The 26,460-nt window shown below is 39.2% G+C and overlaps 2 protein-coding genes across 3 annotated transcripts; one reads left to right on the forward strand and one right to left on the reverse strand.

Annotated features, from left to right (window-relative positions):
* Positions 1-80: 80 nt before the first annotated feature.
* On the reverse strand, positions 81-21,335 carry LOC106942465 (serine/threonine-protein kinase LMTK2-like). The gene is made up of 14 exons (XM_015025745.1): positions 20,798-21,335; positions 15,483-15,616; positions 15,244-15,397; positions 14,980-15,056; positions 14,642-14,760; positions 13,685-13,772; positions 10,151-10,281; positions 7,250-7,334; positions 5,468-5,589; positions 4,519-4,668; positions 1,438-4,408; positions 1,074-1,206; positions 765-995; positions 81-211 (listed from the first exon to the last, which is right to left on the reverse strand). The coding sequence occupies exons 1-14, from the start codon at positions 20,901-20,903 to the stop codon at positions 168-170; spliced, it is 4,545 nt and encodes a 1,514-aa protein (XP_014881231.1). The 5' UTR covers positions 20,904-21,335; the 3' UTR covers positions 81-167.
* Positions 21,336-22,646: 1,311 nt separating this feature from the next.
* On the forward strand, positions 22,647-24,902 carry LOC106942464 (parvalbumin beta-like). 2 transcript variants are annotated; one of them, XM_015025743.1, is made up of 5 exons: positions 22,647-22,792; positions 23,224-23,300; positions 24,175-24,307; positions 24,480-24,589; positions 24,679-24,902. In XM_015025743.1, the coding sequence occupies exons 2-5, from the start codon at positions 23,240-23,242 to the stop codon at positions 24,699-24,701; spliced, it is 327 nt and encodes a 108-aa protein (XP_014881229.1). In that variant the 5' UTR covers positions 22,647-22,792; positions 23,224-23,239; the 3' UTR covers positions 24,702-24,902. The 2 variants fall into 2 exon arrangements, with proteins under 2 accessions (XP_014881229.1, XP_014881230.1); XM_015025744.1 differs by having other exon boundaries at positions 23,228-23,300.
* The last annotated feature ends 1,558 nt before the right edge of the window (positions 24,903-26,460 follow it).

Raw genomic sequence — 26,460 nt, forward strand, 5'->3', positions numbered from 1 at the left:
AAAAATATTTGAATAGAAAAAAAAAAAAAAATAGATATTGGGAAAATTTTTTATTTTAAAAAAAAAAAAAAAAAAAAAAAAAAACACCAACTTGATTAGGGCTGATTAATCAAATCAATCGTGAAAAATTGATTATAGAAATAATCGTCAACTAATTTAGTAATCGGTTAATAGTTACCTGGAGTATAGAGACTCCAAGAATGCACATTTGCTGAAAGAACAACAGTCAGAGTAGTAATAAAGTCAAAACTGTACAAAAAGATGCATACATTTTTTAATTTAAAATACAAAACCTTTCATTTATTCATTCAAAAACTAAACAGACATCTTTTTTTTTAGCATCAATTGCTACAATGATCAAGTGTTAACATTTTTATTTTCTTTTTTAAAAACTGTAATTACTTGTTTATGTGCATGTTTTAATGTATTTTTAACATCGTCTGAAAAAGGCTCAAGTGGTCAAATGAAAAACTTGCAGAATGTGCAAATTTCTTAAATAGAATTAAATTAACCGTCAGAATAATCGATTATTAAAATTGTTAATTCTGATTAATATTAAGTGCAATGGGATGGTACTCTCAGCTGGGTAAAGGTTTTATATTTTAGCTGTTTTAATTTTTGATAGATTTAGAGACTATGTATCAATTAATCAAATATGTAGCCTATTGACTAACAAATGGTAAAAACCTTGTATATAAAACTAATGATTGAGAAAAGATTTCATCTTTAAGTCTTCAAAGATGGAAGACTGATGCTGAACTTGCCTCCTTGTTCGATGTCGGAGTCGGTGAGATGCGTCAGGGAGAAGCTGGCGATGTTTGCCGGTGAAATGGAGAAACGGGAGTAGGTGGAGGAGCTGCTCCAGCTCGGCTGCAGCACGCGTCCGACTGACTGGGGAGTAGAGGACACGTCCTTAGAGACGGGGTCTTTGTCACTCTTGGAGAGGAAGGCAGGTCCGGGTGAGGAGAAGTCGTCGTCCCACTCAAAACCACCACCTGAGAGACGTTACAGAACACGTTAGCAGATTGGATTCATGTTAATCGGTGACAGTGAATACCAGGTTTTCGCCTCACCCTCTTCGTCTGTTGAGCTTTCAGAGTTAGCAAAGCGGTTCAGGTAGCTGGCTGTGGACACGGGGCTGCTGAGCTCTGGGGACTGACTGCTCAAACCAGACAAGTGGTCTCCCAGTTCCTTAGTGGGCGTCTCCTGCAACGCAACAGGTAAGAGAACAATTAATAGGACACAAATGAGCGCTCCGCTTTTATTGGAACCTCTGTACAAGAAGTGTGACTGGCTTAAACTGTTCTAGCTTTTTGTAGTAACATTAAAAAAATGCACAAGGACAAAAAACAAAAAACGTTTAATTTCAGAACATTTATTCAGTGAATTTAAGAAAAAATAAAAAAAATTGCAAAATAAAATTTAAGTTGTCATTACCTGGTCAAACAGGTAGACTGTGACATCATCGAAGAACGACACCGCTCTCCTGGAGTTCTCTGCATTGTGCCTGGATGCAAACGAGGAAGACGGAGCTTCGATGTTCAGGTTGGTCGGTTTCAGCAGGCTCTTCAGGTTCCTGCCGCTGGTGTCGTCCGACACAATAATGGGCACGGCGTGCACGACTTCGTCCTCGCTGTCCTCGCTGGAGCTGTGCAGCTGATACGCGCGCATGTCGTCGTCGGAGTCCTCGCTGTTCTCGTCCTCCTCGTCGGCGTCGACGCCGTCTTCTTGTCCTTCTAAACCCGGACCGTCGCACCTGCCCAGGTAGCGGCCCTCCACGTCGGGCTCTTTGATTTTATGACCGTCGTGGGCGTAGGTTCTGGTCAGTTTAGCGTGAACAGCGCCCTCTAGTGTCGGCTTTGTGGCGGGATCGGATGGGAGAGGGGAGGTTTCCAGACCTTCTGTCGGACTCAGTGTTTCAGGAAACGAGTCCTGGTGATTCTCCGTTTCCGTTTCTTTTCCATTGTGAGCTTCTGCCACTTCGCTTTTTAGCTCCTCTCTAATATCTGAAGTCGCCTCTAGATGCAGGTCCTCAACATCAACAGGTGCAGAGGAATCTTCTTGGGAAAATAAAGCATCAATATCTCTTTCCTTGTAAGCTTCCAGCATCTGACCTTCAGTGTTCCTCATCCATGCGACTTCTGCAGAACTTCCTGCGGTCGACTCCTCTGCCTTTTTCTCTGGTTCCGATTCATTATCCGAAAAGTAGGCGGAGTCTCTGTAGTTGCTACCAGTGAGTGGTTCTTCTGCAGGATCTCCGTGGTCTGGCCGGTGATCCTCGCTTGGATCCACACCGCGAGTTTCGAGCATACCCACAGCCTCAGAGATGACTATTTTGGGGGGGACCAAATTGGTGGAAGCACAAAGCTCTTCCGACTCCTCTTCGATGGAAACGCCAACGTCATTTTTCACAGGGGAGCAGTCTGCGACGTTGGGCTGCGAGTTCCATTCGGGAGACTCCAGGTTCTCCGTCTCATAGCCGCTGTCTGATATTTTGTACGGAGGCTGAAGTTTATTTTGGGAGATTTGAGCTTTCAGCTCCTCCGCCTGCTCCGCCAGCCGATGAATGTCGAGAGAGTCGAGAGAATCTGGCGTTTCAGCTGAATTGTCCACCGTCGGGACGGTGGTGGACATGCTGTCTTCCAATAAGCTATCCTGGCTTATCTGATCCAAGGAAGGACCGGACACGAGGAGAGAGGATCTAACGAGTGGGTGTCCGTTAGTCTCCAGGAAAGATTCTTCCTGATCAGACAGATTTGTTTCCAGGTCTAGATCTGCGTCCTCAATCAGCTCACTCAGAAGGTCGTTGCTCGTTAGGTCATCGTTCTGTCCATTTTCAGAAGGGATTGTTTGAACTGGGAGATTTTCAGGCATTTCACTTCCTATGACCTTTGAGACTTCGTGGTCATCTTCAAGGCTGGGGATTTTGGCATCTGTGGACAAAGAGTCTGTAGTGGCACTGTCAGAGCAAAAAGGGATATGGCCATCCATACTGTTAGTGATGTGCTCAAACCTCTGTGAGGTAGAATTGAAACCGGAGTCTGCAGTCCTGTCTGAGGACTGGAGCAGAGTGAGGTCTTCAGTGGAAGAACCGTTACTGACTGGCACCTGGCTGTCTGTTTTGTCATCTGCAACCACTGTAATGGAAGGCACCAGAGTTTTATTTTCTATCAAAAACGGCCCCAAGTTGGTGCTTGGAGAGTCTAAAAAATCCCCTGTTGAGGCTGTGCTACTTGTTGCAGGACTCAAATGTGTATCTGCTGTGTTTAAGCTGCCTAAAGTGTCGAAGTTGTCCCAGGAGTTCATCTTGAATGTTTCCTCGGGTTCGTGGACAATGCCCGGTAAGAGAAAGTTCTGCAGTGGATTTGAGAAGCTCGAGTCCTCTTTCATCAGGTTCTGTTCTCTGAGAAACAAAAAATTATCAGACAGTTTTTCAGTCTCCAGACGCCTCCTTGCATCCGTGTTTTCCTGCTCTCCTTCCATAGCAACCGGCTGGTGACAGGTGTCCCCCTCCTCTAAAAAATAGCTCGGATTTGGGTTCACGTCTTCGACTTCCAAAGCTTCATCAAGAAAAGGGTTCCCACTGCGCTCCGGGAGCTCCAGAAAGTTCTGCCTCCAGGAGGGGGAGTCTTCGTGCTTTGACCCCTCTTCAGTGAAAATGTTGGTGTGGTACGGACTGTCGTTTTCTAGAGATGACCAGATGTGGCTGTCTGGTAAATATGAATCCTTTGAGTCGATGCTTTGGTGGAAAAAGTCAGCATCCGTGCTCGACTCGTCCAGACGGACATCTTGAAGCACAACAAAGTCTTTCTGGATAGAAGTGAAGCCCATGTCCTGTTCTGCGTTCTCAACGTCCCCGTCAGCGCTCTCGCCTTGCTCCTCAAGCTGGATATAATATTCATTCCCGTTTGATGACTCCTGCGAATTAAACACTGGGACAATCCCAGGAACTCCTAATGCAGAGTTCCCACTTTCAGCTCCTCCTGCCCTGGGTAGAGGATCGGGGAAATGAGCCTGGATGTCCTCCCTAGAAACAGGGAAGAACATGCTCTGGTAGTTTAAGGTAGTGTCCATGTCTGATCGGCCGTGGCTGCTGTCGTAGTGGTCATGCTTGGCTGCTTCCCAAACGTACTCGAAGCTGAGACCTTTGCTCGTTTCTGTAATGGTCAAAACTTCGTCTATCTCTTGTCGCAAAGCATCGTCGGCAAACTGGTCCAGGATCGGGAAAGACGAGTGGTTAGCAGTCTGTCGGGTGACGGGATTAGGCTTCAGTGCATCCCAGCGTTGCTCGAAATCTTCCTCCATGTCCTTCTGGCCTTGCATTCGCAGATAGATTAGCAAACGGTGCACTTCCTCGGCTGTGGCCCGCTTCTCAGGGGAGAGCCAGCAGAACTGCAACACCTCATACCTGCAGGTACAAAAAACAGATAAATCATTTAGACTTTCTCCTGACTTTATAACTGTTTTTCTACTCTATTTGGGAGGAAAATCTCTCAGACAATGGCTGAAAAGTCTCACCATCTGTCAGAATAAGGAAGCTCTAGTTGCGGTTTGAACAGTTTGACTTGTTGCTCCTTGATTACATGATGTAGAACCTCCCGGTCATGCAGGTGTGGGTACGGCTGAGTGGCATTCTCAAAAAGCTCCCATAATGTGACCCCCAAAGCCCTGCAAACAGAGGAAGAGCGGCAGCTACTGTTAGCCCCATAAAACACACTTGCTGCTCAGCAAATTACATGAACATGAAACAAATGCATTTAAATGAATGAGGTTACATAAAAACACTGGTAATTATTGGAAACATTTCCAAGCGGAGCAGTATTTAAACGACACATTATTGCCGTCGCAGGAAAGGAAAAACAAGTTAATTTTTAACACGATACTATCTAGAACAAAGTATCATCTGCCATCTGTACTTTAACTCGCATGTTTGCAACACTTAACTGACTTCAACAGGACAAAAAGAAGTCATGTGGTCTTTATTAGGTTCTATATCCAAACTGGTATACAGTCTTTTTATTTTTATTTTTTTTTTACCAGGGTTGGAAATCTTACATAGGCCTGCCTGACGTTAGAAAATTTGCAACGTCGATAGTAAAGGCTAATATTGTAATAATATTGTCTATTATTCTTGTTCCTCTCTTACATCCAGCGTCAGGATCTGCTGCTTTCAGACTCCAACTGTGCAACTGGCTAAATATTACAATAACATGAAAAATGTAGGTTGATAACACTAGGAATAAAGTTGCAAACAATTACTTAAACTTCAAACAGTCCTTTGTGATATAAATATTGCACACACTGATATGCAATATACATTACAAACATTTTCATCCAATTCACTGAAGGTTTTAACAGTTTTTTCTAGAACTCGGAAGAAAGACGTGATCAACTCATTATCAGGCAGATTTTTTTTTTTTTTGACTCTTCAAAAGGTTTTTTTTGGTCAGCAGATATGTGTACCTACCACACATTGCTGGCCTTTGTCTGCTCCATCGTAATCACCCCCCCATGGCGCTCCACCACCAGTTCAGGAGCCAGCCACCGCAGGGGTGCGAACACATCATCCTCCGTGATGATGTAATCGTCCTGCAGAAATGGGATTGTTTTAAACGTGGCATCACACAGATATGGATAACAGCCTAAACGAAAAGCATCGTAAAGAGCAGAGATTTAGCGACTGTTGAGGCAGCACACCCTGACATTGCCTCTCTGTTTTCTTACAGAAATAGATTCGCTGGGTGACCTTCCCTCATGAGTATTAAATTCAGACAGCATAACTGCTGGCTAAGCTGTATTTCAGGAATGCAGTAGATCCAACTGCTGAGGACATATGCAGCACGTCAAGTTACAGAGAGGACAATCCGATTTCTGCGGTGAAATGTATCCCATGTCTGATCAAAGGGGACATTTGTTTCGTCTCAGACTGAACGCAGTTATTTTCTGTGCGCTCGCCTGGGTAAAAATAGCAGAGATTGAGATTCTTCTTCAGCTATGAAACCCAGCCAGGTTTTGATGTAGTTATGACAGCGATTTAGCTACGAGTAAAACACAAAAACTAAACCAAAGGATGAATGGTCCAAGTTTTGATTATCACATCATCTTCCAATAGGACCCACCAAAAAAAAAAAAAGCACATGTGTTTTTGGTATTTTATAGAGCACATTATCAGGGACTACCTACAAATAACTTAAAAACATTTGACAACAGAATACAACTATGAAATATTTAAACTTTGCAAAAACCAAAAGAATATCCACAAGTACATTCTCCTGAAGTGTATTTTAGGTCAGGCACATAGGTTGGTCACCCAATGAATCTGGATTATTCCTAAAAATCTAGAGATATTTCATCCTTTCCAATAACATTCAGAGTGAACAAAACTACATTTGCTGTGGCATCTCCTTTTCCGGCTTGGTTAGACAAGCTGAAACATCAGTCGTTAAATTTTATGATGTTCAAATTCAAGCACCAAGTTCATGAAGGATGGGAACTTTTTGAAGACATTTTGTCCTTACACGATGAACTATACTGAAATATCACATGCCGAATTAACAAAAAGTCATATTAAAACAGAAAGTAAACATGCTAGCATTAGCCTAGCACTTCTTCAAACAACTGAGAAAATGTAATGTGGAGGAGAACCATGGGGAATTCCTTGGTTATACGTGTCAACTTGGATATAAGTTTAGGACTGAAGCTTGTTGGTTTTCCTTTGGGATGCCTTGTTAATATATATTAGCATTTTCACCCATTTTCCTCTCGAGTTGGAGGAGTGCATTTTGACCGACCTTTATAAACTACTACTGGGATTTAAAAAAATAAAAAAATAAAAAATCTGCCACTGTCAAGGAAAGTACATACGTCCTAAACATCACTGGTGACTGGGACACAGCGACAAAAATAATGTAAATCATGCATTATAGATGAAATAGTGTTTTATTTAACTACATATTATAGTTCGGAAGAAGTTGTTTATACAGCATATTTGGGACTGAATCTTAGCTTGTCATGACAACTTCTTCATTTGTGAGGAATACTAATAAATTACATATGATCATAAACTCAAATTTCAGATAAGCAAAGACTATTTTGCAAACAGTATTAAAAAATCCAAGTGAACCTATGAAAGCTGTGTTTCTGTGAAAAGGAATGTCATTAGTTAGCATTAGATGAAAAAAAAAAAAAAATGTATGCAGATTATTACAGTAATTATGCACAGAGGATAACAAACCATGAATGTCCTTACTTTATATCTGTAGGGTCCGATCCCATAGTCTCCCACTTTAACTGTAAGATCTGAGGTCAAGTAGCAGTTCCTTAGGGCCAAATCACTGTGAGAACACACACACACACACACAAAAAAAGCATTAAATATTTACTAAGATCAATCTCGCTTCTTTCTTTAAGTGTCGGTTTTTATACAAGCTTTGCTCATCTGGTTGTAAGAGATTACCACGGAATGGTTCTAGAGGGGCGTCTCTCAAGAATCACAAATGATTTGGGTGCCCACAGGAATTCAGTACAAGTGGCTTCTCCTTTTCCCCCACTCTTCACATTAAACTCTTACGGGAGCTATTTTTTATTTTTTTTGGCTTGGGCACAGGATGTTGCTTCTGGAGAGGAAACGGACCGAGAGCTTTTGTCGGTCTGCCAGGAGAGGGCGTCCAGCTCAGAGGTTCTGCACATTAAGCATTCATTCACAGCGAATCCAGAGGCAGGCTCCTGTTACTCTCTGCCTCACCGGCGTTCTTGGTACACAGAGTCCTTTTTTTAAACCACCCAATGACAGACGCTGTGGACACCAATATCCTTGTGCGTACATGCATAGCCTAGCTAACAACCTGTCCTGCAGAAACCTCTGAAAAGATAAATGAAGATGCATTTTGAAGCACTCCTGTCCTCCGCTGTTGGTTAACGTGTCAACATGTTAGTGACACAGTAAGGAGGGGAACAAGTTCAACATGTTGGCCCTACAAGTCTGTTATATGGTGAAGAGGCGATCACTTCAATACCCATGAGGTATTTGTGGACTCATTCCAAAACCCAGCTACACTCTCGGGTTCAGCAATACTTGGGTCACTCAAATCACTTCTTGAAAAATAATATTAACCAAGTGGCACATTTTGAAAGAAAATTGTTAGTTTAGATGACAATTTAAAAAAAAAAAGTTACGGATGCCATCTTTTAAAAGTGCAATATTAAACAAAAGTGTAAAACAACATAACATGAAAGAAAAAATTACTAAAAAACTAATTTTCAGACATACATTCCTTGTAAATAATTTGGTGGCATTAGTGGTTGAGTTGAAAAGTCATTTTAAATCATGTCTAAAAAGCAAAACATTTATGGAATAAAATATTCCCTCCACCCATCCAACACCTGACGATGCTTTCATGCAAAAACAAAAAGCTCATATGTGCATCCTAAAATCAAGATAAAAATTCAACTGATTGTGAATAAAAGCAATTATTTTACCTATTCAAGCAATGTCATATTTATAGTTTTAAGAAGCCATTTCCAAAAGATTTGAGTTGAAAAAAGTCCAATGACAAAAACAAAAGATTCCAGTAATGACCAATTTTTATTTTCTTTTTCTTGGTCATTACTGGAATGATTTAATTATTTCAATCTTTAATTTAATTATTTCAAAAATGATTTAATTATTTCAATGTTAAGTTTCAGGGATTTCTTTTAAACTGAGCCAAATTTAAAGTTTCAATTGCATCATTTGAGCCAAACACGGTCACTTCTAGCTGGGAAAAAAAGCCCAGGATGACGACGGACAAATGTCAAAGTTGAAGTTTGAAATGGCAGCTGAAAAAACTAGCAGGTGACATAGTGCTGCCTTCTGTTGTGTAAAGATTATTTTTGGTTGAGAAATGTTTTGACTACAGGTGAAAGAGTTCTCGGCACTGGATAAATACGTTTAAGAATATTACTCCGATTGAATTTAATGTACACTGCCAAAGAGAAAAAAAAAAAGAAAAATATTGATTCATAAGAGATCCCACACTTAAAAAATGTAAACATTTTAAAGTTTCCAAAAAGGAATTTATTAATGAGACAAGCTGCTGATTGGGTTTTGCTCTTTTGCACCTCCATTCTTATCCCTGCATAGCAAAGCTGAGATTTCAGCCTGGGACGTCGGCCCACACAGCACTTGTCCCGAGGGGTTTTGTGTCTGTGTTGCTGCACCAAGCGCTTACCCTCTTATATACAGTTTCATCAAGCTGCACACTGTGTCCTTTTTTTTAGTTCGCATAATGAGTTAGTTTTTTTTTGTTTTTTTTTAAACGTTTTGAGTTGAACCTGTCAAAGAACCATTTTCACTAGTGAAAATGAAACGAGTCAACGCTGAGGAAATCGTGTAGACCTCTCTGTGAGTTGTAACAAGGATTAAACCACAACACCCAATATGAGGATATCCCTTTACATGCAAAGAGCAGAATCATCATATCCCTCTGGCAGCGGACAGCTGACACTGTGGCAATGCATTGGAGCTGTGTAATTGGAACCCTCAAAGCTTATTCTGAGCATGCAAAATAGAGCTGATGAGCTGAGCATCGTATGCTAGCCCCACCCCACCCTGCGATCCCCGAGTTCTTAACATCTCCCTGCACCCCTGCTGGCGGGGGTGGAGGGGTATGAGGTGGGGGAACCCAACCAGTGCTGGCTGTGGTAAAAATGAAAACGAAACGCGGCCGCTCCGCTGTACAAACCTTTTTTGGAGAACACCTGTACTCCTGAGACTGGTTGGACAGACAGTAGGCAAGTAAAACTGACTGTCGGTCTACGTCTTCGTAATCATTTCCACCAACTTTTATGACTGTGTACTTACCACATGACACTTTAAATACCTTGTAAAATTAATTATTTTAGAAATCAAAGTAGCAAAACTTACTGATTAGGTAAATATTAACATATTTGAAGTTTGTTCTTTTTTTTAAAAGACCTCAAAATAAAAGTAAATAATCACAATCTTTAAAAACTACAAAACAATGCTGACACAGCTGCTGTCGCTGACAAAGTAAGCAATACCCTAAACAGTGGCTGCACAAAAAGAAAAAAAAAGAAAGAAACACATTGCTTTGCTTAGCGGATCAAAACTGTGTGCGCTTAATTAAGTGTTGCAGTTCTGAAGTGCTACCTGTGCAGGAAGTTGTGTTTGTGAAGGTGAGTGACACCAGCAGCAATTTCGCAGGCCATCCTCTGCAGCTGCAGCAACTCAGCGTTTCTCAACGTCCAATCCTGCTGAGATAGATAGCTTCGCAAATCCCCCTGCAGCAACAAGCAAAGACGCACACAAAGAGCAGTTAACCCATTCAAAGCAAACAACTGACCAGAAAGAGAAATATTCTGTAAATTATTACAAAAAAAAAAAAAAAGGCAAGAGATGCCAATAAAATGCAGTGTGCAGACGCTGCCACAAAGGGGCAGCAGACTCCCCGCTTCTTGTCTTTTCAGCACTTCTCACAGCCCAGGGTGAGACAGCCAAATAAGGGTAACACAATTCAGTGCTTCTCAGTGCTGTGTCACAGATTTATAAATAAGAGTGGTCTCGGTCAGATCGAGAAATTACTGCGTACTCATCTCGTCTGGACAATTATTCATCGCCAATACAATGAACTGGAAATATTCACATTCAAAATGATAAAGAAACTATTTGGAAAATTAACCCTGCGGTTTGCCGGAGCGGCGTGACGACAGAGCAGTGAGACGTCAATCATGTGGTGCACCGGGAACAAATAGTTAACCTCTGGGGGGTATGCCAAAGAGTCAGTAAATTTGACTTTCAACAAGCGCTCAGGCCCAGCCTCGTAGCACATCTGTGTCTGTCATTCATTAAAGTATAACAGAAAGTGACTGCCAAATCGTCAATGTGTTATTGTGTAAACTCCTTAACACTTACTTTGGAAAAAAAAAAAAAAAAAAAAAAAGCCTGCTAAAATGTGCAAAACAGTCGGTTTAAGAGAAATTCCCTTAAATTAGCTAAACATGCAAATATCTTTACTGTTTGAGTTTACATGCTAACGTTTACAAGGAGTATCTTTTGCAACAAGCTGTCTAGTTCCTTTAAAATCAGTCATATGAGCTCAGTTCTAAGTATTAATTGAGTTTACTTCACGATTACACACTTTTCTTTGTCGGTCTGACACATAACTCTAATAAAACACATTGAATTATAACGTGACAAATATGGAAAATCGTATGTTCGCCTTTGCTTGGCTCTGTATACACAGAAGATCCAGCAGGGCTTTCGTAGAAAGTCTTAACTCTAAAGCTGCATTCAAAGTATATAAACGTAGTCGTTAGTCTACCTTCACTTGTGAATCTTTAGGAGTAGGTTATGAAGTTTGTGTTCCAGGAAACATGCTACTAACAAAACAATAAAAGTACAAGCATGTACTAAGTTCAAGTTTAGCTTGGCTGCTACAGTATCCAGTTACAAAAATGAACATAAAAATGAATTCCAGGTATTTTCTGAGGCAACTCGGGATGCCATTTTGGAGACTTGGAGGTATTTTAGAAATTACCGTAAGCCTATTTGCAGCGTCTACCTAAGTTAATAGATCACCGAGGGCTACCGGGAAATGTAAGCAATCACGAATCAGAAGGTCAGTTTTGAAATGGTGACTAATTAAATTATACCCCAAGATTAAAAAAAAAAAAGCAATTAAGAGATTCGCTGATAGATCAGCAGTTAGTGGATTTGAGTTGATCAGAAACTGAAAAAATCTATTTAAAATTTATAAACCCAAGCACTATGAGGTTCTGTAAACAACATTCTTTGGTGTGGGAGTTGTTACAGAGTAAAAAATATGACTCAAAATTGCTTAAAAATAAAGTATGTAGAAGAACAAAGATGTAGGAAGATGTTTGAAAAGAAACTGCATCTTAAAAGATGTTGAGGAATTTCTGCATGGTATTCAGACTGCTAAAGAATGGCTTCTTCCCCTGGCTTCTTTTAGCATGATTTATTATTGATAACGATAAACTGCGTGGACAAATTTTAAAAGCCAATCTCGGGTGCTGCTTGCCTCACGGCATGAAACACGGAGGCATTTTTGTCAAACATCCCGACTCCTGGCCGCAAACTTAAAGATCGTCACTCAATTGACATCACTTGATATTTTAGAGCCCACAGCAACAGTTGTTTGATGTATTTTGATGTCCAAATGCTTTGAGTTTGGGTTACCCAGCATGGTTGATGTAGAACAGAAAAAAACAAACAAAAAAAAAACAACCCGCCATCAATCTACAGCTTGACAGAAGAAACATCACACTTGATTGGTTTTTTTCAGGATTCAACTTGTTCACATCGCCGCTGTAGGGTCAAATTTCATGTTTGGACATCTAGATGATGACTGATGCAGCCTTTAAGTAGTGAGAAGACAATTTTACCTTAAACACTAACAAAGAACTTCAGCTCTTTGATGTTAGGTGCCAACCGAATTCACTTAAAGAAAGAAAATATCCAGAGTGCAAGTCCAGCTCCATCTTGAAGCAATGACAAATCTTTATCCAGCGAGGGATAACGAGTGTGCACATCACTCAGTTGTGCTACCCTCACACATTATCACCCTCAACATACAGGACCTACTCTTCCTCTCCCTAATGACTTGTGGCAAGTTATTCACCTCGACTTATTTCCATGTGCTGTCAGAGGGATTACTGGAGCTGGCTGAGAAAGACCACAATGCCAGAACTTATGACTTATGCCAAGTGTGGGCAGCTGACAATACCCCGGCCCAAATGAGATGACGCAACCCCTGGCCAGACAAATTCAACTGGACTCGGCTTAAGTCGTTAAACGGGTTGGAGAAATGAGAAGAAAAAAAAAAAAAAAAAAAAGAAGACATTTGATTGTATTAATTTAGCAGACTACACAGCCAGTAAGCAACCCAACAAACGCTGACAATACAGCAGACAAATGGGATGTTGATCTAACCCTCACTCCCCAAAAAAAGAAAAAAAAAAACAAACAAACATTTGGGTTTGTTTGTAACCATTACTGCACGTTTCTTTAGCTACAGCTTCGTTTTCTTAAGAATTCATTCAACAGCTGCCAACGACCATAAAGGGTTGGCCGTAAAAATGCACAAACACAGCAACTGGTAGAGCTGACACCAGAGGAGCGTAAATGGAGCCTGTTGCTTTACTGGGTGAGGTGGGAATGTGAGAAGTCCAGGGCTTACTGTAACTATGTAACTGGCTGAAGGAGGGGATTGGAGAGGGAAGGGAAGGGTACTCCCTTAAGTTTGTTCAGGCTGTGTTGTGCGCTCCGTGAAAGACGTGAGCAAATGACCATGAGGACCAATGAGGGAAATCAGTGTGTGCAGTAGGTGGGAGGTCCAATTTGGGATTAATATGTTAAGCTTTTAATCTACATGGTCCAAAACAGCAGTCACTTCTGAGAATTTGAACAGTCCTTGTTATTATACAAGCTCAAGAAAACGCTTCAAAATGATCAGTTAATTCACTTTTTTTTTTTTTTTTTTATATATATAATGAAGCATTGGACAAAAGTAATCACACAAAAAAATCTAAAGACAAATGTCAAAAAAAAAAAAAAAACTTCAATTCAAAAATGCATATTTATCTGGATTTTATCTCATTTAGTTGCTTTCTTTCTTTAGTAACTAACTTATTTATGACGACCGGAAAGCACATCTTCACTCACCATTTCACAATACTCAAACACAAGCAGGAAGGGGATGGCCTCGACGCATTGTCCGAGGCACTGGAGGATGTTTGGATGCTGCAGCACTCTGAAAACAACAACCAAACACAAAGGGTTAAAAAAAAAGTCTCATTAATAAGGCTAGAAAGAAAGGAACAAAGAAAGAAGCTGTACAGCTTTATTTTGTGTTTTCAAATGTGATAAAATATTGTGCAATGTATAGAAGAAAAGGCAGAGGGTGCTGCCAACACTGGTACTACTGTTCAAATATGGACAAAAAGACAACATAATCAGTAGTTTGGTATTTAAAATTAAAACTGTTGATAATTTGTCATGATTACTCATTGGGTTTATAATAATAGCGCATTTACTGAAATTTATTGCATACACTTTCCATGCGATTACATATTTTAAAAAGGGTACAATCTTAGGATTTAAAAATGACTTCAAGGACTCAGTAGCAAAATGTCATATTTATGAAAAATCAATAAATCAATTTTCAAGGGGCACGTATGATTATCTTTAGACTAGAAGTATCTTACTCAGCCTCTGAGGCTAGAATCTTTAGTAGAAGCACATCTTGCATGAATAGAAGATCTTTGAGTATGGAGGAGTTTGTTGAAGTAGCAGCTTCCCCTCTGTTTTGATGTAACTTGTTCATGATTTGACAATTATTTCTTGAGATTAAAGCTAAGAAATAGTGATGGATACTTAAAAGAATGGCGTTTGTTTAATTTCATAAATCTTCAATTTGTTTTAAACATCGAAGAGTTTTTTTTAAGATGAAGTGAACATACTGTATTCAACTGCATGAGTGAAGTGAAATTATTTTTGTTGATCAACACGTTTGTGTGATCACTTTTAATAATAATAATAAAAAAAAAATTTGCACATTAAAAAAAGAGCCAAAATCAACAAAAATGCATTGTGTTTAAAATGACTACTTCGTTCATCTACCTGTATGGATCCCCCTGCTGCAAAAAGTCATTCTGCTCCTTAGCACTGGCACTTGCTTTCAACTCCTTTACCACCACTCTGGCTCCCCCAGGGTCTGTGTATATTTCACTCAACAGGACCTGACAGCAAATAAACACAAGCTAAATAATTAGGGGTCCTGTGAAACGAGCAAACATCAACTGAGAACATTTACATTTTATTCCCTGTATTACCCAACTCCCTACCAAATACATTAATCACCAATTAGCATGAAAAATGCTGCCTGCACAAAAATAAGAAAAACAGCAAGATAAAATGCTAAGCTCAAACTTAAAAAAAAAAAAAAAAAAACATCTTACCTGACCAAACCAGCCATTTCCAATCTCCTGGATGTAACTCAAACTGTGGCGTCCTACTTTGAAACCACTTGATGATTCTGAAACACCAAACAGAAACCAAATCAAAACTGACTGTACACAAGTTTTGCTTGTCATACTTAAAAATGTAAAACCTGTTGAGAAATGTGTTTCCAAAAAGGGTTGACAAAGTTCAAGTAGGTGTAATGTAAAGAATTTAAGCCTGGCTTTGCCAGTATTTGTGTTTTTGCTTATTGCTCATCTGACCTGTGATGCTGGCCAGAGGCTGCAGATGCGGGGGTCCTGGCAGTGGCACGGGAGACACAGCGAGGGTGTAAACCTCAGCCGGAGACTGCATAGAAGGCGTGTCCTCTGCTGGCGGAGTGAAGTCGATCTCATCATCAAAGTGGTCCTCAAACTCCTGCTCAAAGGAGAAATTAATTAATTAATTAATTAAATTAGGAGGAATTGTGCTCTTGTGACAACCTGCCAGCCGCCTCTCTCACCTTGAAGTCGATCTCTCTTTCCTTGCAGCAGGTCATGCAGTTCACTAGCACCACCACCAGAGCCACAAGCACAACTAATGACACGATCAAGGGCAGGTAGAGAGACACAGGCAAAGCGTCCCCTGTGTGTCCATCTGAAATGACAAAAATAGATAAAAGAAATTAAAAAAAAATAAATAAATACAATTTTGGCTGTAATAAAAAAAAAGAAAGAAACAGAGCACCTAAGAGCAGTTTTTTATCTAAATCTACCCACAACAAAGGTTTGCTTAAGACAAACAAAAATAGACTGATCATCTGATCACGAAACTCCTGCAGCTCAGCCGCCCGACTGCACGCAAAAAAGGCAATGTCAAACCAAAACACTGTGCAGTGCTACATACTTATATTTCTAAGTGCACATTATCCACAAACATAAGAACTGTCGAAGCTTTTAGTCCCGACCATCCGGCTTCTGGTTCAGAGACATTCGGAGAGACAGTTGTGGGGGTGTCCACACGGGCCCATCAGCAGCTGATGGTGCAGCAGCGGTGACAGCAGGTGTGGGGTTTCTCGAGCGAGGATGCTGCTGGCCTAGCAATTCGACTGGCAGCTTTAACAACAGCCTTTCAGCCCACCCGCTGCACTTCTCAGCCTCTAGACTGCAGCCGGGCCCGCATCACAAAAATCAGCCTTTTCCATTTTAGCACAACTGGTAAAAGAAATTTCAAGCATATTATATACACACAGAGGTGAATCTCAAAATACGACAGAAAAAAAAATTTAAAAAAAATAAAATTTTTGATATGACTTGGAAGACGAACGAGTAGCTGTTACAGAGGTGAATATTGTGTGTTTACCTACATCCCTGCACAAAGAATTTATGTATTTAATTTGATTTTTTTTTTTTTTTGTGATACTGACAGACCAACACAAAGTAAGGGAGGACTGAAAGAAAACTATACATGGCTGCATTTATACAAACAGAAACCTGAGAAGTGTGGCTGATTACCACCAGTGGAGTCTGGACTTTGATTAAGCCAAACATGATCTAATCCATACTTCACTGTTAGTCCCAACTCTTTTTCAGACAAACAGATATTTTGCAAGGTTTCATCCATTTACCCATGAGCTCATCTACTTGTCCTTAAACATTTGTTAGTTTGTAAATATTTTAAATTTAGTAAACATAAATAAAAAAATAATAAATAAATAAAAAACAGGCACTTTAAAAGTCAGGAGTGCCATCTATTATTGTAAAGCTTTAAAATATTCATGTTCAACTAAATAAATGTTTAATTGGAAAGTACTTTTAAATGTAGCAATTATTTATTTCCTATTTGAAATGCGATTACAAAAATGCAATGATTGTTGCTCAATTACTTTAACTTAAGAATGAAAAACTGCAACTCCGTTTAAAAAGAGAAAAACAACAATTAGCTCATGTTACGCTTTAGTTTTAAACAGTTGCGTAAATACTGACACTGTAAAGCGAGGGTACTTTATTTAACTTTGTACTCTGAGGTTCTAAATTCTAAAAAAATAATATTTTCGTGAATGGAAAACTGTTCAGAACAGACCCATCCTTTCACATGCTTGCTACATCCCATGGCTACAGAACATAGGATTTTAATGTGGCTATATCATGTATTTTTTTTTAAATCCTTTTTTTCTATTTTTTTTTTATCGTTCATGTGTAATATTCTAATGTTCTAAGAAGCTGAAACTGGGATTGTTACCTAAAACAAATCATCCTCGTGAATCACAGACAAGTGCATACTAGTATATGACACAGTCTCACTTTTCCAATAGCATTACCGCAAAGAATTACCGTTTCAACGATATCTTTACTAGACTCAAGCACCTTTAACATCATAACGAAAGGCAGGTCAGCTAGAACGTTAAACCAGAACATTGTTTTCATAAGCATAGGAATTACTGGATTATACTTCCAATTGAACCTGTTGAACAAGACTGCGAAATGGATACTGTGTGAATACTGGATGGTAAAACCAAATGCATACAATTTCTAAATGGCTCTTTAATGTCACAAAGGATTACATTCAAAACAACCTAGTGGAAAAATTGCCTTAATTGTAGGAAGGGTTTCAGTGCAAACACCCTGTTGTGTCTTCCAGCATAGCAACAAGTGACAAGGAAGTCCAGGACCCCCAGAGATGCTGCAGCAGCAGTCAACAGGAGCCGGGTCGCTGCCCCTCCGCATGGGATCACTTCTTCTTTATTAGGTTTTATTTGAGTCATGGGTTCCTATCATGATTTGACAGAGTTCTAAGACAAAGATGGTTTTTCTAGGACCAACACTGTAGGGAGATGTCATGTCTTATTTCAGCTGTACTGCATATTTCAGTAGTGATTCTCACAGAGGAGAAGCTGACCCATTTTTTTAAAACAGACTTTTAAAAAAAAGAAAAAAAAACTGCTTACTGCTAAAAAAAAATAAATAAATAAATAAATAAATAAATAAATAAATAAATAAATAAATAAAAATAAAAGGATGTCGGCAGAGAGCAGAAAACTGCACTGTCAGGCTGGTTCAGGATTTGTCAGTCTGGGATCAGCTACAATAAATCAAAAGCAAAGCCCGTGTTACCAGAGTTAGCCGGGTCATTCTTTTCAAGACATTATTTTCACAGAGTTGTGTTCAGTCCAAATATTTTTCATGCTTCTGTTGTCCAGAAAAATAAATAAATAAATAAATAAATAGAATGACAGAAACCTGGTTGGCTTGTGGTGATGTCAACATCAATTTGACTCCGAGCCATCCAAAACAATGCCCTGGCAGCAATATGACAGACAGACAGGCCTGAAACAAGCCTCACTGACTGACTGGTGATCAAGCAACAAGATAACCGGGCAGTGAAGGAATACAGCCAACATTCCCTGTGGTAAACATGTCAGCATGAGCTGGCTTCGCCCCAAAACGAGGCACAAAAATCTATAACTGTACTTTTACTTTACACTAAAAGGACCAAACAGGTCACTAAGGCAATACATTTGCTAATGAATACCTAAGCCAGTAGTTTTAATTATTTTTAAGTGCATCCACATCCATGTTCTTCAGCTAAATTCAAACTGTAACAATGAAGAATTATGGACTTGTACCGTTTAATTTATGCACCGGCTGGTGTAGGCCAAACAGGAGTGGCGAGGGAAAGGTTGTGGGTGATAAAACCATAAACAGCGGGCTCATACTGCAGCCTTTCTTTCCTGTATGCTACATTATAACTGAGCAAACAACACTGCTGCTAATCATTGATAGGGGCTGATAAGATTAGAAAACATTGCGGTTACACATTACAGGTCCACCGTTTAACTTTTTCACATTATTTATATATATTTTTTTAATGCGGTATTCTGAGAAACTGGAGGGAATGGGACTGATGAAAAATTACCGACGTAATCTAGAAAACACTGAAATTACTTCCTGAAACTAGACTCATGGGATTCTGAAGATGACCTGTGATTTTCAATCTATTTGACTTATCCGCTGAATATACAAATCACTATAAAATCTGCACAAGTTTACAGGTGTTGAAAAGGAGTGTCATGATGCAAGCAAATTAGCACATGAAGAGATAGCAAAACATGTATTTCATAAATAATTTAATAGACAACAGTCATATGATCTCACTCATGAAAAGACATGTGATGCAGGTAAACTATCCTCAGTGCTATAAAAGTTGAAGTGATTATTCTGGAAACAGTTTAGCCAGGCTGGTAGGCAATCATCAACTCAACTCTGCAATAAATCTAGACAAAAACGGGTCAGGATATAGAAACATGGGATTGTTTAATAGCGCACAAAAAAATGAAGGTGCATACCAGAATCAATTTTGGATGACTAAGGTCTAAATTTAGGAAAATGTGTAAAATGTTTTAATTTTCAGAATTTTCTCAGTCAAATGGTGCTACTTAAACAAATCAGTGTCATCATAAATACACTGATCAATCCACTAGGTTTAAAGCCCAGGAACATCAACAAAGAATGACTTTCCTCTATTTTGGTGCCATTACTAACCTTTGCTAAAACTGTGTTTAGTTGTCGTTTGTATTTGGGTCTTTCCATCTTCAGTTTTGTGTTCAGTTGGTGAAACGTAAGCTCAGTGCAATATTCCACTTCTTCACCTTCGAAAATAACCATTTTGCTTTCAGAGTATATGCTTAGTTTGCACAGTAATTCAACTGTATAATAAAACACCCAATAATTAGAGTGATGGGTTACCATCTTCATATTATCGTGCAATTTAAAAGGCAAGGCCAAACACACAAACTGTGATCAAACTGTGGCATCTCCTCAAAAATAGCTTTTAATCTGTAATTGCAGGAAGCAGCTTCAAGGGTTTTATTTTTACATTTCAAGTACAAATAAGCATATAATTCACTACCTCATATGATTTTATTCCAATTTAACATTGCAAAGCTTATCTGTAAAGTCCAAGCTGCCAAAATGGTGTTTAGATGAGAAGATATTTTTTTAAAGGACAAACCAAAAAGTCTGTTAATGTTTTAAAACTCATATGACAGCAATTTACTGGTGTGACACATCAGTGAATAAATATATCATAAGCCCACAAAACGTCCAGATCAGATCTAAAAATTGAAAATGATTTATGTATTCATTTCATATATGCTGTAATATCTGGTTTGTAAGAAAAATGTCAGCAGGATGTATTTTTGTTTCAACACAGACTGTTTGAAAGATGAATGTAGTACAATCTACAGTACTAATGAAATCTCTTGACTGACTATTACAAATCATTTAAAACACCATAGATGTTTAAAATTTCAACCTTATTTGCTCTTTCACGTTAACGTGAATGTGTGATAAACTGCTATTGAAATGTGAACATATTGGACGAGATCTATACCAACATCTAAGAATTTCCCTCACAATAAAGCGACTTGCTGTTAAATAGATAGCAGAGGTAAATGTATCCAATTATATCGTGTGCTTTCCCTTAGGGGAGAGATTCGGGGAAAGTTTGTTTATGATTAGCTTCTCAGGTGGTCAGTTAGCCAGGTCGTGACTTTCACTTGATTGTGTCGTTCTTGCCGTAATTTTGTTTAAATATTTACGGGTTTGTTCAACCACCGAGTAAAACGGTTTCTTTTTTAAACCATTACCCGCACACTGCCCAACAATCTTCACAAATTACCAGAGAACAGTTATGCTGGCGTTAGCTTTATAGTTGATCATTAGCAGCAGGTAACCATTCCAGAAAATGATAGCTGGTAGACATGTTTACGTATAAACACAAAGTAAAGAAAACCATATACCATTCATTTGTTAATAAACTCGTCTTCAGGTGCCTTACCTGTTTTGCGAGTTTCCCGAAGAGGGAAAGCTTCAGAGAGCCAACATCCAGACAGAAAAATCCAGGTAGCCAGCAATAACACAGACCCATGGCGTCTCTCCATCATCCAAGTTTAGCTAACGAAATGTTAGCCAACTGAAACTGTCCTAAATAAACGGCTGATATAATACCGAATTACGTGATTTAAACATTGATTACCAATTTACTGTCAGTGTAAGCTACACATAAGAGCGCATTTTGGGGCTGTTTTAGCCAGATGCTACTCGCCGGGCTAACTAGCTTGAGCTAGCATGTCGAGGCTAGGAGTTTCAGCTGACGACAGCAAACGCAACTCCGACATGAAGCGTTCCGTTGTCCATAGAGACCAAAAACAGCGGCCACCTTTCGCGAACTGTCATATTTGATGAAAACGTCCAAGCCTTATTTACATAAACATAATCTCAGAAAAAATAAATCAACAGTCCTTTGGTATCATGAAACGCCTCTCCCCCAAAGCGCCATGTTCCTGTACATCACAGAATAGGGGCGTAAAAATCCATGTGACTGGCAGTTACCTAAACCAATCAAAAGGAAGAATGCCTTTAGCTTGTACTTGTATGGCCAATCAGCGTGTAGTTTTCTTATCAGTCAAGCGAATTCACTGATTTGTATCAAAGCAGAGGAAAGTCTTTTACTCCCAATCTCTTGACTGACGTGTTACGCAATGGAAGAAGGCATACCATAATAAAATGCTCATTTCTGGATTTATAACCAATTATAAATAAATAACTGACACAGTCAGTCTTCTTTATAAGCTAGTTTTGCTTTTTAAAACTCTGATGCTGCTACCTCAGCAGATAATGGCAGAAGAGCAAGAAAAGAAAAGAGACCCCCTAACCCCTGTAGATGAAATCCAACATCTTGTTGCACACACACTAAAGCACTTTTATTTTCTTTGTCAAATCTGCCCCTTATAAAAACATATTAGAGAGCCATTGTTGAAAGAAAGCCACAGAGTGGTACCATTTTTAGCTTGTCACAAATTAATATGGGTAACACATCAAACAAGTGGAAAAAGGCAACATGCAAAACAGTATTTGAGTTGGAAAACTATACAGGACATGACTGTGAACACATAATCTCTTTAGTGAAACATGGTGATGGCAGTATCATGTTCAGGGAATAAAATTCTTTACCAGGGACAGAGAAGATGCAGGTCAGAGTTGATGGGACAATGGAATCCCATAAGAAAATGCACACCACCATTTTCCAGATTTTTGTTGCAAAAGGTTTTGAAAGTTATGTGTGACATTCTCAGTTATGCAATATTTTATGTTGGTCTGTCAGATGAAATCCAAATGACATTCTAGTTTATGAATTCAACATGACAAAATGTGAAAGATATCAAGGGGGCATGAATATTTTTACAAGGCATTCTATATGATTATGATTTGATATGCCAATTTAAAAAGAGAAACCAATTATTTTTGAAATTTTGAAATTGAGATGTGTATGTTTTGATATCTAGTAAGAATCAAGAAGTAATTTGTTCTGACAGTTCATATAGAATATTTTGTCTACAGAAATATGCAATATTTTGTGAGTCTGTGTTTTTAATACGTATCTATATGTAACTTTTTCACAACATTAAAGTGAGTAAGAGCAATCTAACACAGGTACAGTGAAATAATCTGCATTTGCTTTAATCAGATGACAAAGGTTTTTTTTTTTCTTTTTTTTTTTCTTAAACCGATGTTTCTGATATGCCTGCAAGTTTACAAATCAGTAGGCCTATGAATGACAAAATTATCTGCTCTGATTAACTGATGAAGGAGGAGGAGGCAATGCGTGGCATACAGGGAATCTCTCTGGGATTGAGGACAGAGACGTCAGGTTGCTTCTTACACTCTAGATCACGAATCCGCAACAGAGTGTCAGTGACTCGGGCACAAAGCGAACGAGGCAGAGATCCGCAACATCATCTGCTTGGAAAGTTAAAACATCACCCACAGCACGGTGAGCATCTTTTGGTTCCTTTGTACAATTGTGTTATTTCTTTAGCTTTGTATCTTTTGAAAAAAAAATTGTTTTGCTATTAGGAAGAAACTACAGAATGTGAAACCCTATTTTTGATTTCTTGTTTATTTTAGCAACTTTCTATGTTCGCTAACATTTTCTGATAAGCTTAAAATTAAAGTCCAGCTTCTTCTCTTAGGCAAATTTTGCTACAGTATTTATGTTTCTAACAAGTGGTATCCTTTTCATGAAAACTATACTCTAAGTGCTAACCAATGTCTTATTTTACACTACAGGCAATGAGCAATTATAGTATATAGCTTCATTCCAACCGATTTTATCTCACATGAACCGCTATCTGACATTAAAAAAAAGAGCACCAGATTCTGTTTCTGTCACCTTCCATTCATGTGTTTCTGTGTCTCCCTAAGGTAGCCCCAGAGAAACATGGCATTTGCTGGGATGTTGAGTGAAGAGGACGTCAAAGCTGCAGTCCAAGCTTGTCAAGGTGAGTCAGATAATATGCACAAATCTGCTTGCAAGAAGATATATATAAAGAGCAGAAAAATCCTCTTTAATTTAAGGAAATACACACATATGTACAGAGAGACACAGCTAACACTCCTGAGGGGAAGCATTGCACTGTGTTGTTCACAGAAGGGTGAGGGCAGGGATCCTGCTGGTTACCAGGCAAACCCACGGCAGGAGACTGGTTACCAACCAGGGACCAGTTGGAAGGCTTTTCATCAGACATCCCTAACATAGCTGACCCAATAGCACAAGCTATTGCATGCCGAGACATTTAATTATTTATCTTTAGCAATTATGTCTGCATGGCAAGGCATGCAAAGCAAGCTCTGTTGCTGGTTCTTTCTATTTTCATGCTTTGGCAGGTCAAGAAAATATGAGCAAGTTTTTCAAAGTAAAATAAACATTTCTACGAAATGGCTACACTAGAGGATGTGACACAATAAATGAATTCATCATTTTAGAGATCCTCTTCAGTGTGAGTCTTTTGAGCTATTTCAGGGTGTCTTCTTGCAAAAACCTCCATAAGTTGAGAAGTTTTGGCATTTAAGTTTGCATTAAAACCTGAGGCAATATTTGTTTTCCTTGTGCTGTTTAAAAAGCACAGGAGCAAAGCCTACAATGTGCTTCAGGGTGTATATTGGTAAATGTCATTGGCAGAAGAATGAAAGTCATCTGAGCGAATGAGTAAATGCAACGTCTCTATTCAGACCCCCACTATTCGTTCTTTAATGTCATTCAGCGATTGACCATTCACTCTCTCACTCACTCACGCATGTGTCTGTTTCTTGTGGTTGCTCCATTTCATGTTCTGTCTCCTCTCTCTCTCTTTCTGCCTGACCCATGTACTGTAGCTCCAGGCACATTTGACTTCAAGATGTTCTTTGCACAAGTGGGACTGACTGGCTTGTCTGAGGCAGACAGGAAGAAAGTGTTTACTGTCCTGGACCAAGACAAGAGCGGATTCATTGAGGAAGAGGAGCTGAAGTAAGGATAGAGGTGTAAACACAAACCACAGTTTGGGCCCCAAAGATATTGTAAATCAAACATTTTTAAGGCACATCATGTTGTGCGCATGAAGATAAGGTATCGGAGAATAGGGTATGAAATTACGACTATGCGTTTATGTATTTATTCTTATTGCGCGGTCCTCTTTTAGATTGTTCCTGCAGAACTTCTGTCCAGCTGCCAGAGAGCTCACGGTGGCCGAAACGAAGGCTTTGATGGCAGCAGGGGATAAAGACAGCGATGGCAAAATTGGGATAGAAGGTAACAAAATATTTTTAAAAAAAAGTGATGCAAAAACAGAAGAATATTCTGTAGCAACTAACGTCTGTCCATTTGTTTCCTCCCTCCAGAGTTCTGTGATCTTTTGAACTGAAGATGGAAATACTCAGATCATGAATTTGGAGTTCTTCACTCTTCATTGGCTGATGAAAAAAAAGGACCAAATTTTGCACCTGCTTGCTAGTTTCGTATTTGATTTCTTAACACGTGAAAAAGGTTGAAAAGGCCAAACGTGGATGTCTGCATCGAATCAATCTGGTCTTCTGAATGGAATAAAAAATGGATTTCAGGTGTTGTACCACTGTCGTCTGTTGTTTTTTTCGTTATCTCTTTGAAGTTATTTTAAGATATGGTGAAATGATCTCAGGTCTTCTTAATCGTCCCCAAAAGGTCCAGATACCTAGTCCTTTTTACACTGATACCTCTCAATTAAACTCAATTAAATTAAATGTTTCAGTGGGTCGCTGGTTCAATTCCTCACCCTTGTTGCTTGTGTCTTTGGGCCAGGCGCTTTACCTGCCAGCTGGGGTTGGTCAGAAGGGCTGATGGTGCAAAATGGCAGCCTTGCTTCTGTCAGACTGCCCCAGGGCAGTTGTGGCTACAGACCAGTAGCTTGCCATCGTCACCATGTGCTCTTTGAAGCCACAAAATATTATAAATTATTCTAAATAAAATCAAGCTGGCTAAGACCAGTGGTCAGGAGCCATGTAGAGAGGACACAAACACATCATGCAGAAATATTATCTGAGATGGGACATTAACACTGGACATCACCCTTAGCACACCATGGCAGTATCATTCTGTGTGGACTTTTCATTAACAGAGAAGATGATCAGACTTAAAATTAGGTGAAAGAAAACCTCTTGACTTGAAAATGGAGTGTAAGTACATCCTGTACAGCCAAAGCAACAATGGTTTATGGTAGGCCTATGAATGACCTAGTTTTCATGTCAGGATTGTCCAGTTAAAGCCCAGCCCCAATAATAATAATAATAATAATAATAATAATAATAATAATAATAATAATAAAATCTACAGTGATACAGTATCAATTCAGTTTGATTGACTTTGAGCTTTTGGCAAAAAACAAAATGAAAGTCAGCAAAAACAAAACAAATGGAATGAAAAGAAATGAACATGACACTTCTGAGACTTCTTTTGTAAAAAATAATAATAAAAAAAGTTTAGAATAACCCGAAGCAAGCTCAGCATTGAAGCAGACGACATACACCAGGCATTCCTTTCACAAATAGTAATGAAATAGTCGCAAAAGGCTGCGGACATTAGCATGGCAAGACATGAATATAATTGCATTTAATTGCAATAGCACCTTCTTGAATTGTCCCGATTGTCTTATTAGGGCTTGTACTTCTGTCTGGAGGGTGACTCTCAAATTACTGCTGAGTCTGGGTGAAATATTCATCAGTATCATAAATATCTAGAAATATCTAGACTACATATTGCTTAGACAATATGGCTGACAGCTAAATTAACAGAAGGAATGAAAATAAGATTTGTCATCAAATCGTCACCTTGTTAATACACAAACCCATTTGGGATGCAAAAAATAGTCCAGATGATTGGCAGATTGCCTACTAAGGACAGAGATCTCGTGGTACAGACCTCAAAGTCCTGTTCCGGTTTAGACATGTTGCTGGTACATTTGAAATGCGACCCTGCCTGTGGAGGTTCAGTGAAACTCATGTAAAGATACTGTATCCTTTACTTTGGACAGATGATTGCATTTAGGCCTGGAGGCATAGGCCAAGTGAAGTGATCAGAAACCGTATTACTTCATATAAAAGATTAAAAGGTGGTGGGGGGGGGGGGGGAAAAAACGGATGGATTTACAC

This window comes from Poecilia latipinna, unplaced genomic scaffold (assembly GCF_001443285.1).
Source record: "Poecilia latipinna isolate Pla-1442-1.1 unplaced genomic scaffold, P_latipinna-1.0 Scaffold4299, whole genome shotgun sequence".
Lineage (NCBI taxonomy): Eukaryota > Metazoa > Chordata > Actinopteri > Cyprinodontiformes > Poeciliidae > Poecilia > Poecilia latipinna.

What these genes read in the sequence shown, in the direction of transcription:
- LOC106942465 (XM_015025745.1), bottom strand. Translation starts at nt 20,903, where the DNA reads ATGATGGAGAGACGCCATGGGTCTGTGTTATTGCTGGCTACCTGGATT. An exon ending in GCCTCTGGCCAGCATCACAG is followed by an intron (nt 15,057 to 15,243) that starts GTCAGATGAGCA and finishes TTGGTGTTTCAG; the next exon opens with AATCATCAAGTGGTTTCAAA. An exon ending in ACAAAGGCCAGCAATGTGTG is followed by an intron (nt 4,669 to 5,467) that starts GTAGGTACACAT and finishes CTCTGTTTGCAG; the next exon opens with GGCTTTGGGGGTCACATTAT.
- LOC106942464 (XM_015025743.1), top strand. Translation starts at nt 23,240, where the DNA reads ATGGCATTTGCTGGGATGTTGAGTGAAGAGGACGTCAAAGCTGCAGTC. An exon ending in TGCAGTCCAAGCTTGTCAAG is followed by an intron (nt 23,301 to 24,174) that starts GTGAGTCAGATA and finishes CATGTACTGTAG; the next exon opens with CTCCAGGCACATTTGACTTC. An exon ending in ATTGAGGAAGAGGAGCTGAA is followed by an intron (nt 24,308 to 24,479) that starts GTAAGGATAGAG and finishes GTCCTCTTTTAG; the next exon opens with ATTGTTCCTGCAGAACTTCT.